Below are 15581 nucleotides of genomic sequence, written 5' to 3' on the forward strand. Positions count from 1 at the left end.
AAACTGAGCATACAGCACCAACAGATGTTACAGGCTGTAGCTTCATCTGTGTGGGTAGCAGAATTTCACATAAGGTCCCTGGTCTCTGCCCCAGACACACACCAGAATTTCTTTGGGTCCTTGTTCATATATAATGTTCTTATGAATACTCACATAGGAAAATAGGTTAATGTGAATACTTTTTTTTTTTTTTTTTTTTTTTTTTTTTTAAATTTTATTTTTATTTTTTTTTTTTTTTAAGAGAGAGAGAGAGAGAATTTTTTTTTTTTTTAATATTTATTTTTTAGTTTTCGTTGGACACAACATCTTTGTTTGTATGTGGTGCTGAGGATCGAACCCGGGCTGCTGGCATGCCAGGCGAGCGCGCTACGGCTTGAGCCACATCCCCAGCCAATGTGAATACTTTTTTACATCATTTCAAATTAACTATGTTCTTAGAATGCAGCAGAATTCAATGCTGGTTTGGAGAAACTATAATACACACTTTGCATACACTATGTATCTGGATATAAATAAAACTGTCTTTCAGTTCTATACAGCTCCCCTCCATTTACTAGAACAAAGATACTAACCTCTTTTGTCATTAGGCTCAAGGTCTCCTCTGGATACTGTTCTATAATCTGAAGCAATCTAGGAAACTTCAGCCTTGCTTCAGTGGAATTTAATTTTAAGGCTTTCAACATTTTCTCCACCACAATTGCTGGATACTCCTGCAGTTCTACAGAATCAATAACTATCAAGGACAACAAAGAGGAAAACAATGGTCAATATATCACTTATGCATAAACTGCAAATGTAACAAATCATTATCTTTTATCTTTTTGTCTTTTATTTTTTAGTATGTCATTCTTTCCTGAACAACCATCTTATTTATTTATTTTTTTCTTTTTCCTATGGTGCTGGGAATTGACTCCATGCATGCTAGGCAACTGCTCTACACTGAGCTGTATCTCTGCCTAGAAAAACCACTTTAGATGAACAAACAGTTGACGTATTTTTGAGTCTGTATCTGGCAGGAGAATTCTTCCATTAGTGTACCCATTTTGCATGAAGAATTGTTTCCATCCTGAACTGAGTATATAAGGGGTAGTTGCTGGATACTGAATTTATTCCAAGAGCAACAGGCAGGCCATGTGGGATAATACAAACTGCAAGCAAAATAGGAAAAGTATAAATAGCAAATGGGGAAATATGGAAGGCAGCTTGGCTCCATTTAAATGCTTTAAGAAGATATCAGTTGCATGGAAATGGAAGGAGACCCTCATTGTTATACAAAATTACATATAAGAGGTTGTGAGGGGAATGGGGGAAAAAACAAGGAGAGAAATGAATTACAGTAGATGGGGTAGAGAGAGAAGATGGGAGGGGAGGGAGGGGGGATAGTAGAGGATAGGAAAGGCAGCAGAATACAACAGTCACTAATATGGCATCATGTAAAAACGTGGATGTGTAACTGATGTGATTCTGCAATCTGTATTTGGGGTAAAAATGGGAGTACATAACCCACTTGAATCTAACGTATGAAATATGATATGTCAAGAGCTTTGTAATGTTTTGAACAACCAATAAAAAAAAAAAAAAAGAAGATATCAGATGCCAGGTTGTGGAGGCACATGCCTGGAATTCCAGTAACTTGGGAGGTGAAGACAGGAGGATCACAATTCAAGGCCAGCCTCCGCAAGTTAGTGAGGTCCTCAACTTGGTGAAATTCTGTTTCAAAATAAAAAATAAAAAGGTCTGGGGATGTAGATCAGTGGTAAAGTTCAATTCCCAGTGCTAAAAAAAAAAAAAAGAAGGCGGCGGCATCAGACACTTCTGAAAATATCTGTCTTTTGGAAGCAAATAAATGGGAAATCAAGTTATCTACAAAATTCTTAAGACTGGGCTGGGGCTGTGGCTCAGTGGCAGAGTGCTTGCCTAGCACGTGTGAGGCACTGGGTTCAATCCCTGGCACCACACAAAAATAAACAAATAAAATAAAGGCATGTTGTCCATCTACATCTACAAAAAGAAAAATTTTAAAAAGACGATGACTTTATGCTGACATAATGGCACACTAACTTGTTTTCTTTTTTCGTGGTTCACCTGATGCATTCTCTTCTGCCTTGTGAAGTTGTTGGTCACAGAAATTCACCAGCGTCATATAAGAATCAATCACCCCGGCTGCAGGCCCCTGGCCCCAGGAGAATGACTGGGTCTCCTCAGCTGTCCTTACGGCCTTGGAGAGGTGAAGGAATGCTCTCTGGTACAGACCCATGACCACCTGAAATTCAGAGGATGCCTAACTGAATGAATAGCTCCAAAATAACAGTGAAAATCTGGGAGCAATGGCATAGACCTGTAGTCCTAGGTCTTGGCATGCTGGTCGCAAGAGGATCCTTGAGATGGGGAGTTTGAACCCAGCCTACTCAACATAGTGAGACACCCCCACCCAACCCTTGTCTCAAAATACATAAATAACAGTGAAAGCTATGTTCACCAGAAAAAGGGTGTTTCTGCCATAGTGATGAGGAAGTATGTAATCCCAATAAAATCCTGAGCATATAACAACAACCAGAAAAAAAAAAAAAGAACATGCCAAGTGGGGGCCAGACAGTTTATGAGCCACACAGAGCTGAATCAGGTCAAACTCACTGTGCAGCTCTGTCAGGAATTTATGAAACATATGGAAACTGCGCATTGTGCTCAATGTCCTGCAAAGATACTTGTAACATCTAAAGGCTACTTGAATGAAGTGAGGTAGAACACAGTGGGACGAGAAGGTGGCTGGTAACTGTCTGAAAAAAGCTAAGCAGAGCAGGCACTAAATTAAAAAAAGTGGAAAAGCCTGTTTTGTCCTACAAGCTAGTGGAAACATTTGAATGGCCGCTGGTAGTAAAATTTAATTAACAAAATACACAAAAGAACTGTCCACATCAATCCAATAAAAATTTCTCATTATTAATCCTAAAAAATTAGAATCATTCAAATAAACAAGAAACACATGGAGTACATCAATGTTCCACATAAGAAACTTGGCTGTATGTAACTGTCAAACACATTTCAAAAACACAAAGTGATACCCTCATTGTTACTCTTCTGGAGCCGAAGACTGCACATGAAAGGATATGCAACACACAAACAAGAAACATCCTCCCTTCCCGTTTTCATTACCCTCTCTACATTCTCTGCACTGGATCCAGAAAGCTCCAAGATCCGCTTTGCTTTGCTCTCCCCGATGTCAGCAAGGCAGGCTGGCTCACTGCTGAGAGCGTTAGCCATGATTCTGCAGGTTGTTCCCAAGAGAATGTTCTGATCACAGGAAGCCAGACTATTTCTGCTTAAGTAGCTTGATGTGCTGTTCTCGTCTGTTGGATTTTTTTTTTTAAAAGTTATTTTTTTCTGAAGTAAATGAATACCATAAATTAAAAAGAAGAAATTCACAGTGTATAAAAGTTGTTTTTTCTATTAAGAAATTAATTAAAATAAATCTTGGAAATACAAGAAATAATAGTGAAATAATAGCTTCAAATAGTGGTTGAAGAATTTCTTAAACTTGCTTATTAATGGAAAATGTTCTTTGTTATAAGTAACTGTACTGATGCCCAGAGAGGCTTAGGCAATTAAAACTAGGAATTAACCTTTTATTCAAGCATCACCATTTGCATCTTGTTAAACTGCCTAAAACATTTTCTGTCCAAGAATCAACTGGAGAGAATAATCCTCTTGGTACTTTACTGAGGCTGCTGCTCTGGCACAATTTTTTAGGCACTCTGTCTTGCAGCAGAGTTAAATGGTATTGCTACCTACACCCCTGAGCTTGCTGCAGGGAAGAAGTATCGGACCCAAACTATACTGAGAGAGTTTTACTCCTCTAAGGCTTAAAAGTTACGTTATTGTGAAAAGAGAAACTTAAGAAGAAAAAATGCTTTTCATGTTTAATATTCTACATCTCATGTGTAAACTTTTAAGTTGTCAAAATAATTAAACTACTAGATGACACATACACACACAAATTTGTGTGTGTGTGTGTATGATATACTGGTACCAGGAATTGAACTCAAGGATGCTTAACCACTGAGCCTCATCTCCAGTCTTTTTAATATTTTATCTAAAGACAGATTCTCATTCAGTTGCTTAGGGCCTTGCTAAGTTGCTACGGTTTGCTTTGAACTCGAGAGCCTCCTGCCTCAGCCTCCTGAGGTGCTGGGATTACAGGTGTGCACCACCATGCCCTGCTAGACTTATAATTTGATCAAGTGTTAAAGAAAAACTTAAAAAAAATAAAATTTGCAGTTTTTTATATATATAAAGAAATAAAAGCTCCAAATGTCATACTGAAAAACATTAGCATACAAAGCTCCCTAGCTCCAAATCTTTTGCTCAGTTCCCAAGGAAGTGACATAATTCTATTTGGCACCCTTTCTGCCTCTACTGAAGTTACTAAAAATATTTAACTTCCATATGTTAGATGAAGCAGCACATAGAATAGTTTTTGTTTGAAAACACACAAGATAAAATATAAAATAGCATTAAAAAATTACATGGACAAAAGCCAACTAATTACCCAAGAGAGAGACAGTTTTCAACACGGTGAGTATCTGCTCAGGAGGGGTCTGGGTGTGGCTCCGGCAGTGGCTCAGCCGGCAGTAGCTGTGCACCCACTTCACCTGCCAGTTATCTCTAGTTTTTGACTCTTTATGCAGCTCCTTCAGTAGTTTCATGGCAAGTGAGAAATTGTTCTATATTAATAGAAGAAAAAGAAAGAAAGTGGTGTGATGATATATAGGTGGGCAGTTCCAAAAGAAGTTTCTACTTGGCCTATTGTTTTTTTTTTACATGATACAAGCCACTTGGGAGCAGTTATCCATTTCCTTAGTTGTAGATACCTTCTTTTTTAAAAAAATCACTGGATATAATGCACATTTTTAAAAAAATAATGCACTTTTTTTGTGGGGAGGGTACCAGGGATTGAACTCAGGGGCACTCGACCACTGAGCCACATCCCCAGCCCTATTTTGTATTTTATTTAGACACAGGATTTCACTGAGTTGCTTAGCGCCTTCCTTTTTCTGAGGCTGTTTTTTTTTTTTTTTTAATTTAATTGATTTTTTTCATAACTTTGAATATAAAGTATGTCCATGCCAATTCATGTCTTTATACATGTACTTTTTTTTGCATTACTATTCTTATTACACATATATACCATAATTTTTCTTTTTTTTTCTTTTTTATGTTTATTTATTTATTTTTTATTGGTTGTTCAAAACATTACAAAGCTCTTGACATCATATTTCATACATTAGATTCAAGTGGGTTATGAACTCCCATTTTTACCCCAAATACAGATTGCAGAATCACATTGGTTACACATCCACATATACCATTTTTCATGTCTGTTTGTATATAAAGTATGTTGACACCCAATTCGTGTCTTCATACATGTACTTTGGACTGAGGCTGGTTTTGAACTTGCAATTCTCCTGTATCAGCCTCCAGAGCCACTGGGATTATAGGCATGAGCCATCACGCCCAGCCTTAATAATGCACATTTAAAGATGACATTTCAGTAATGTTTTTACTGTGTTTACAAAGGTAGGTAATGTTTTCATCACCATCTAATTCCAGAAAATCTTCATCAGCCTAAAGAAAAATTGCCAATGGCCCTCCCATTCTCCCTAGCCACTGGCAACCACTAATCCCCTTTCTCACTAATATGGATTGCTTATTATGGATATTTCATAACAAAAGGTATCAGAAAGTGTGGTGATTTTGTGTCTGACTTCTTTCACTTAGCATAACATTTTCCAGGTTCATCCATGTTGTAGCATCTGTCAGTTCTTCATTCTTCTTTATGGATGAATAATGTTCTACTGCATGGACACACATTTTATTCATCCATTCATCTGCTAATGAACATGTGTGTTGTGTCTACCATTCCAGCTAATTTTAATAATGCCACCATGAATAACTGTACAACTTACTGCATGGGCCTGTACTTTCATTTCTTTTGTATATTTGCTTAGGAGTGGAACTGTTAGGTTGTATGGTATTCTATGAAATTGCCAGACTATTTTCCACAGCAGATACAGCATTTTATATTCTCATCAAAAATGCACAAGGGTACTAGTTTTTCTATTTCCTCACCAGCACTTCTCTTTTTGATGCTAGCCATTCTAGTGGGTGTGAAGTGGTACCTCATTGTATTTTTTATTTGCACTGCCCTAATAACTAATGATGTTGAGTATCTTTTCATGTGTTTTTTGTCCACTTGCATATCTTTTTGTTGAAATGTCTATTCAAATCACTTGACTATTTTTTAATTGGGTTGTTTGACTTCCTGCTCAGTTGTGCAATGTTACTTATGTATGCTGAATTCCAGTCTTGCTAAATGGCTTAGGGCATGTCTAAGTTGCCTAGGTTGGCCTCAAAACTTGTGATCCTCCTGTGTCTGCCTCCCAAGTCATTGGGATTACAGGTATGCACCATGGCACACCTGTTTCCCATCCCTATTGCATTTTAAGATAGAGTCTTGTGAAATTGCTGAGACTGGCAATTGCTGTGATCCTCCTGCCTCAGCCTCCCAAGCTGCTGGGATTACAGTTGTGTGCAGCAGTACTCAGCTTTGTTTGCTTTCCAAATAACAGATAGTAAACATTTTGAGATGATTAACAGAAATGTAATAAACTTCAGCAATTTCTGGACAGTTTTAATTAAGTGTTTCTTGGCTTGCTTGCTTGTTTTTTGTGAAGTGAGGATAGAATATACCTACATTCATTCATTCATTTATTTTTGCAGGAGTAGGGATAGAACCAGGGCCTCATAAATGGTACGTGTAAGCTTTACCATTGAGCTACAATTTAATTTCTTATAAGAAAAAAAAAAACTATAATAACTATTAGCAATTATTTTTAAGCTTCAGATTTTAAAGAAACACTAAGAAAAGAGATAACACTGGAAACTCTCACGTCACCAGAGAGGAACATAGGATGGATACCCACCTGCTTCCGTGCACTTTCTATCATTTTCATTTTCATGGAAAACCTGCAGTTCTTGATTAGGAAACCAACACTTTCCTCGGGCCTGCTCACTTCCCTCTTGTCACTGGAATACTCATCTTCATCCACACTCATACTGGTATCATCTGATACAGGAACCAGTTTCTCCTCTATTTTGCTGAGAAAGAAACATCTACACAAAACAAAGAAGATTGAGACTTGAAGTCAGAGACTTGTGACAGGAATATTTGACCTTCAGGACTGGAAAGCACTCACAGAAGAAAATTCTACTGGTATTACAGTTTTGTTCACATGAAGACTGTAAATGTACACTCGAGGGACTGGATGTACATTTCATTTTAATCCACCAAGTCTTGAAAGATCTCCAATGATATTTCAATAGAATTTTCCAGATATCACTTAGTGCTCTGTTTCCACAAAATAAGGCATTTAAACTCATAATTGTCTCTCTAAATGAATGGGTAATATACCTTATGCTGGCTCAGGAGCCATTCCTCCCCACCCCCACCCCTTATGTCTTCAATCTAAGGTTCTACACTCAAAGGCAAAAATATAAGGGAAAAAACAGGTTATGATCAATCACTAGAACTTTGAAAGATAATCCTGGGTTGATACCATGTATAAATAAAAATAATCATACTTATATCTCACATATGACTTTGTTTAAGTGACTCAATTTTTATTAATATTAGCAACACTAACAAAGCGCCTTAAGATACAAATTTCATTCCTCATCCATAATCAAATAACTTTCTGCTTCATCCAGGTACCAGGCAACATACTTCACATGTATCTGTTCCTGTTCTCACCATAGTGCTCTGTGTTCCTAGACCCCAAAATAACACACACTGCCCGCCCCCAGGAGGTGCTACTGTTTTATAAAACAAACAAGTAAAAAGTGATACAAAATGGGTATCTGACAAATATTTGAATAATGAGTTAATGAATGAATACATAAATGTTACCTATCAATAGGAATAAAGTGGGCTGAGACCATAGAAGGAGGCAGACGGGTGGTAAAGAAGGTGGCTGCATGTTCACAGGTGAGGTAGATTCTTGACTGTGAAGAATGTACCTGATTTTAGGTTGCAGATTTGGCAGAGAGTCCCAGACAGAGAAAAAAAATTAAACAAAGGCAGAGCAAAGCTATACTAAGTGGGGCAGAGCAGAGCTATACTAAGTGGCATGTTTTTATATCAACTCAGGAAGAACGGTATTTAGAAGAGAACCAATTTTTTAAAAGCAATGAAATCTGGCTCCGATACCGCACTGTATGCCCCCTGCAGTCCATTCCTCTGCTGTATCAACCAAAAATTCTGGATAAAATACAAAACCCAATTCCTAGAGAACTAAGAGTAAATAAAAGATTCTGGCTGTATGTACAGGGAATCAAAAGTGGAAGAAGGTTCTGCCATTGGGATGAGTTTTCTGCTGCTTCTTTTTTTTCTGGTTTTCCAATGTAGGGAACCTCTTCTGTTGTGGAGTGGTATAGCAGCTCATGTGAGAGTGCAGAGATTCTTAAGAAAACCCCGTGCACAGAGAAACCTGGAAAAGAGCCCAGGCAGACCAAAGAGTGCAGGGGGGATCCTGGAGGGAAGAAGATAGAGAAGGGACTTTTCATTGTGTACATGAACCCACACAGGTCTCAGCCTACCCCTGAGGTATGCACATGCAGGATGACTCAAAACATTATAGAGAAAGTTTAAAGAGGACTGAGATTTGAACCTAGATAGAGCCTACTATCCAAATGGAATTGGGTTGATTACCTGCCACAGATTTATACAAGAAGCCAGAGTCTACACATGAGAATATTCATGATTTCTAAGACATAATCAAAATTAATTGATAAAAAGTACAGGAAACTGTATTGATTTTCAGTGGAAAAGATAGTCAACAGATGTCAACCCCTAAATGATCATATAAGAACCATAAAGCAGCTGTTTTAGATATGCTCCAAGGTTAAAAAACAAAACAAAACAAACCCCACAGGAAATTTAAAAAAGTGGGTATCTCAGCAGAGAAAGAAAAAACATGAAGAGAATCAAATTAAAATTTAAAAATTAAATTATAAAATACCTGAAATAAAATATTCACAAATAGACTTAACTAAGGAATGAAAAAGAGGAAAGCAACAGCACATTTGAAGATGGTTCAATAGAAATGATGTAATCTGAAGACAACTGAATAAAAAAGAAAAGAGACCAGGGTACTTAAGAATAGTACCAAAGTGTCTGATATTATGTATAGGTGGAAGCCCATAAAGAAAGAAAAAATTGGGGCAAAAGATACTTTAAGAAACCATGACAAAAATATTCCCTGTTCATGGATAGGCAGAACTAACATCATCAAAATGGCGACATTACCAAAACTTCTCTGTAGGTTTAATGCAATGCCAATCAAAATCCCAACGGCATTTCTTGTAGAAATAGAGAAAGCAATCATGAAATTCATATGGAAAAATAAAAGACCCAGAATAGCAAAAGCAATTCTAAGCAGGAAGTGTGAATCAGGCGGTATAGCGATACCAGACTTCAAACTATACTACAGAGCAATACTAACAAAAACAGCATGGTACTGGTACCAAAACAGGTGGGTGGACCAATGGTACAGAATAGAGGATACAGAGACCAATCCACAAAATTATAATTATCTTATATTTGACAAAGGGGCTAAAAGCATGCAATGGAGGAAGGATAGCATCTTCAACAAATGGTGCTGGGAAAACTGGAAATCCATATGCAACAAAATGAAACTGAATCCCTTTCTCTCGCCATGCACAAAAGTTAACTCAAAATGGATCAAGGACCTTGATATCAAAACAGAGACTCTGTGTCTGACAGAAGAAAAAGGTGGCTCCAATCTACATATTGTGGGGTCAGGCTCCAAATTCCTTAATAGGACACCCATAGCACAAGAGTTAAAAACAAGAATCAACAAATGGGACTTACTCAAACTAAAAAGTTTTTTTCTCAGCAAGAGAAACAATAAGAGAGGTAAATAGGGAGCCTACATTCTGGGAACAAATTTTTACTCCTCATACTTCAGATAGAGCCCTAATATCCAGAGTATACAAAGAACTCAAAAAATTAAACATTAAGAAAACAAATAAACCAATCAACAAATGGGCCAAGGACCTGAACGGACACTTCTCAGAGGAGGACATACAATCAATCAACAAGTACATGAAAAAATGCTCACCATCTCTAGCAGTCAGAGAAATGCAAATCAAAACCACCCTAAGATACCATCTCACTCCAGTAAGAGTGGCAGCCATTATGAAGTCAAACAACAACAAGTGCTGGCGAGGATGTGGGGAAAAGGGTACACTTGTACATTGCTGGTGGGACTGCAAATTGGTGCGGCCAATTTGGAAAGCAGTATGGAGATTCCTGGGAAAGCTGGGAATGGAACCACCATTTGACCCAGCTATCGCCCTTCTCGGACTATTCCCTGAGGATCTTAAAAGAGCATACTATAGGGATACTGCTACATCGATGTTCATAGCAGCACAATTCACAATAGCAAGACTGTGGAACCAACCTAGATGCCCTTCAATAGATGAATGGATTAAAAAATGTGGCATTTATACACAATGGAGTATTACTCAGCACTAAAAAAATGACAAAATCATGGCATTTGCAGGGAAATGGATGGCATTAGAGCAGATTATGCTAAGTGAAGCTAGCCAATCCCTAAAAAACAAATGCCAAATGTCTTCTTTGATATAAGGAGGGCAACTAAGAACAGAGCAGGGAGGAAGAGCATGAGAAGAAGATTAACATTAAACAGGGACGAGAGGGGGGAGCGAAAGGGAGAGAGGAGGGAAACTGCATGGTAAAGGAAGGAGATCCTCATTGTTATACAAAATTACATACAAGAGGAAGTGAGGGGAAAGGGGAAAAAAACAAGGGGGAGAAATGAATTACAGTAGATGGGGTAGAGAGAGAAGATGGGAGGGGAGGGGGGATAGTAGAGGATAGGAAAGGCAGCAGAATACAACAGACACTAGTATGGCAATATGTAAATCAGTGGATGTGTAACCGATGTGATTCTGCAATCTGTATACAGGGTAAAAATGGGAGTTCATAATCCGCTTGAATCAAATGAATGAAATATGATATGTCAAGAGCTTTGTAATGTTTTGAACAACTAATGAAAAAAAAAAAAAAGAAATAAACCATGACAGAAAATTTCCAAAATTTGGTGATATAAACATACAGATTCAAGAACCTCAGCAAACTGAAGTAGAATAAAATCAAAGAATACTACACCTAAAAACATAATCAACCTGTGGATAACCAATTCTTTTTTTTTTTTAATTGGTTGTTCAAAACATTACAAAGCTCTTGACATATCATCTTTCATACATTTGACTCAAGTGAGTTATGAACTCCCATTTTTACCCCAAATACAAATTGCAGAATCACATCAGTTACACATTCACAATTTTTACATAATGCCATATTAGTGACTGTTGTATTCTGCTGCCTTTCCTATCCTCTACTATCCACCCTCCCCTCCCCTCCCATCTTCCCTCTCTACCTCATCTGCTGTTGTTCAGTTCTCTCCCTTCCCCCCCCTTTCCCCTCACAACCTCTTATATGTAATTTTGTGTAACATTGAGGGTCTCCTACCATTTCCATATGCTTTCCCTTCTCTCTCCCTTTCTCTCCCCCCACTCATCTTTGTTTAATGTTAATCTTTTCCTCATGCTCTTCCTCCCTGTTCTGTTCTTAGTTGCTCTCCTTATATCAAAGAAGACATTTGGCATTTGTTTTTTAAGGATTGACTAGCTTCACTTAGCATAATCTGCTCTAATGCCATCCATTTCCCTGCAAATTCTATGATTTTGTCATTTTTTAGTGCTGTGTAATACTCCATTGTGTATTGATGCCACATTTTTTTTATCCATTCGTCTATTGAAGGGCATCTAGGTTGGTTCCACAGTCTAGCTATTGTGAATGTGCCGCTATGATCATTGATGTGGCAGTATCCCTATAGTGAGCTCTTTTAAGATCCTCAGGGAATAGTCCAAGAAGGGCAATAGCTGGGTCAAATGGTGGTTCCATTCCCAGCTTTCCTAGGAATCTCCATACTGCTTTCCAAATTGGCTGCACCAATCTGCAGTCCCACCAGCAATGTACAAGTGTACCCTTTTCCCCACATCCTCGCCAGCACTTGTTGTTGTTTGACTTCCTAATGGCTGCCACTCTTACTGGAGTGAGATGGTATCTTAGGGTGGTTTTGATTTGCATTTCTCTGACTGCTAGAGATGGTGAGCATTTTTTCATGTGCTTGTTGATTGATTGTATGTCCTCCTCTGAGAAGTGTCTGTTCAGGTCCTTGGCCCATTTGTTGATTGGGTTGTTTGTTCTCTTATTGTTTGATTTTTTGAGTTCTTTGTATACTCTGGATATTAGGGCTCTATCTGAAGTGTGAGGGGTAAAAATTTGTTCCCAGGATGTAGGCTCCCTATTTACCTCTCTTATTGTTTCCCTTGCTGAGGAAAATCTTTTTAGTTTAAGTAAGTCCCATTTGTTGATTCTAGTTATTAACTCTTGTGCTATGGGTGTCCTATTGAGGAACTTGGAGCCCGACCCCACAGTACGTAGATCGTAGCCAACTTTTTCTTCTATCAGATGCCGTGTCTCTGATTTGATATCTAGATCCTTGATCCATTTTGAGTTAACTTTTGTGCATGGCGAGAGAAAGGGATTCAGTTTCATTTTGTTGCATATGGATTTCCAGTTTTCCCAGCACCATTTGTTGAAGATGCTATCCTTCCTCCATTGCATGCTTTTAGCTCCTTTATCAAATATAAGAAAGTTGTAATTTTGTGGATTGGTTTCTGTGTCCTCTATTCTGTACCATTGGTCCACCTGCCTGTTTTGGTACCAGTACCATGCTGTTTTTGTTACTATTGCTCTGTCGTATAGTTTGAACTCTGGTATCGCTATACCTCCAGATTCACACTTCCTGCTTAGAATTGCTTTTGCTATTCTGGGTCTTTTGTTTTTCCATATGAATTTCATGATTGCTTTATCTATTTCTACAAGAAATGCCGTTGGGATTTTGAAAAAAAAAAAGTCTCGAAAGCAGCCAGAAAAGCAGGTCACATTACATCAGAGGAAGGATTGTTTTAATAACCTTGACTATGTCTTCAGAAACATGGACACCAAAAGTGACTGCTGAGGAGAGAGTGAACCCACTCAAATTGACATCCAGAGAAAATGTTCTCCAGGAATGACAGTGAAATAAACAAAAATACATTTACACAAAGGAAAACTAAGAGAATTTATCAAAGATCAAATTTCAAGCTGAAGGAAAATGATACTAGAGGAAAATCTGGATCCTTATGAACAAAGGATGAGCATCAGAAATGGTAAGTATAGTTATGGTTTGGATGTGAGGTGTCCCCCAAAAGCTCAAGTGAAATAATGCAAGAAGATTCAGGGGAGGAATGATTGGGTTGTGAATTAACCCCCCTGATAGAAATTAACTGAGTGGTATCTGAAGCAGTAAGGTATTGCTGGAGGAGGTGGGAATTGGGGCATGGCTTGGGGGTATATATTTCTATCTGGTCCATGGAGACCTCTCTTTCTGATCATCATGTGAGCTGCTTCCTTCAGCCACACTCTTTTGCCATCATGTTCCGCCTCATCTTGAGCACTGAGGAATGGAGCTGGCCTTCTATTGACTAAGACCTCTGAAACTGTGAGGCCTCAAATAAACTTTTCCTCCTCTACAATTGTTCTGGTTGGGTCTTTTAGCCACAGCAGTGATAAAGTTGACCAAAACAAGTATAAAAACACTTTTTCCTCTTTTTATTTTATTTTGAGATAGGGTCTTCCTAAGTTGCTAAAACTGGCCTCAAATTTAGATACTATTCCTGGCTTCAACCCCCCAAGTCAGTGGGATTACAGATATAATTACCACCATGCCCAGCGTGCCTCATACATTCTTTAAAATATGCATGACTGTTTTAAGCAAAAATATGTTATTTTGGCAAGGCCTTAAGCAACTCAGGAGAAATGTGGCTCAGTGATTAAGTGCCCCTGGTTCAATCCCTGGTACCCACCCCCCCCCCAAAAAAAAATCTGGTGGCATTTTCATTATATATATACATATATACACACACACATATATGCATATATACATATATATATATATATAAAGCACACACATCAATATATTATTTTGTAATGCTAAAAGAGGTATTTTATCAGGAAGATGAAAGTGTATGTGCCTAGTAACAGAATTTAAAGTACAATAAGTAAAAACAGAATTAAAGGGAGAAATAGAATTCCACAATCATAATAGGTTCTGACATCTGTATTTCAGTAGCTGATAAAACTAGGCAAAAAATATCAACCTGTTTATATTGACATGACAGTTTGATATTATGGAAAGATATCAATCAATCAAACAAGGAATAGAAAAGAACATCCAATTTCAGACCCATGCATATATGATCAACTGATTTTCAAAAAAAGGTGCCAAGGCAATTCAATTATGGGGGGGAAAAGACTTTTGAACAAAAGGGGGAAAAAACCTAGTTATGAAAATGAAAAGAATTAACTAACATCCCTACCTTACACCATCTACAAAAATTAACTTCCAATGGATCTTAGTCCTAAATGCAAACACAGAAACCATAACATTTCTAGAAGAAAATAGGAGAAAAGCTTTGTAAGATAAGCTAGGAGTATCAGCTTGCTGGGGCTTCTGTGGGCCAAATCTGGGATAATTTGAACCTGAAATAAGGACAATAATGGGTTGTATCCCATAAAATAAAACTAGAACCATGAGTATATATTGATAAATTTTGAAAAATATCAAAAGTATTTATTTTTAAAAATGAATTAAAAAATGGGGAGAAGGAAAACTTTGTCTTACAATAAGATATAAACTGACAGTCAGGGAATAAGTGGTGAACTCAGAAATCATTTCACAACCATCAACTGAATGAGCCAAGGGTCATCCGCAGACATGAAACATAGAGGGGTTAAGTCTCAGAGGAGACAGGACATAATGCATCTCCAAGCATCTCCCACATTAGTTTCTGACTGGTTGCAAAGAAAAATAAATGGCATTAGACAAACAAAATAAATGTTTTCTGTAAAGATTAGTCAAAATGACTGTTACCAGAAAAAGGCAAATGGATACTGTGTGCCCCCACATGTGATGTGACAGCCTAAGAAGAAGTGAAGTGTGTTCTGGCCAGGGATAGATCACTCAAATCTCATCATGAGAAAGCATAAAGCAAACATTCCTCCAAAGTGTCAGTGTCATGAAAGACAAAAGCAAGGATGAGGAATTGTTTCAGATTAAAGGAGAGTAAAAAGATACGACTAAATGCAGTCCATGACTGGATTCTGTCCTTAGAAGGGTAGAAAATGCTTCAGAGGACGTTAATGGGACAAAACTGAAATCGAGCTGTAGATTAAAAATGAAAGCGATGAAGTTCATTACTGTACTTAAGAGAATACTCTTAAGAAATACACACTGATAGAAAGAGATAAGAGGACTTGATGCGTGTAACTTACATGCAAATGGTTCAGAAAATAAATAAATATGTATGAA

The 15581-nt window shown here is 37.7% G+C and overlaps 1 protein-coding gene across 4 annotated transcripts in view; it reads right to left on the reverse strand.

The window, feature by feature from the left end:
- Window positions 1-15581, reverse strand: part of Prkdc (protein kinase, DNA-activated, catalytic subunit) — a 175861-nt gene that overhangs the window by 24922 nt on the left and 135358 nt on the right. For 3 of the 4 annotated variants that reach the window (XM_058574014.1, XM_046428524.2, XM_046428526.2), the window contains 5 exons: window positions 6981-7170; window positions 4547-4721; window positions 3154-3347; window positions 2062-2263; window positions 573-733 (listed from right to left, as the gene is read on the reverse strand). In XM_058574014.1, coding sequence (XP_058429997.1) covers window positions 573-733; window positions 2062-2263; window positions 3154-3347; window positions 4547-4721; window positions 6981-7170 — 922 coding nt within the window. The remainder of the gene's footprint in view (window positions 1-572; window positions 734-2061; window positions 2264-3153; window positions 3348-4546; window positions 4722-6980; window positions 7171-15581) is intronic. The other variant, XM_046428525.2, reaches the window with a different exon arrangement.

Source organism: Marmota monax, unplaced genomic scaffold (assembly GCF_021218885.2).
Source record: "Marmota monax isolate L192 unplaced genomic scaffold, Marmota_monax_Labrador192_F-V1.1 WCK01_AAM20220418_F8-fsc00044, whole genome shotgun sequence".
Lineage (NCBI taxonomy): Eukaryota > Metazoa > Chordata > Mammalia > Rodentia > Sciuridae > Marmota > Marmota monax.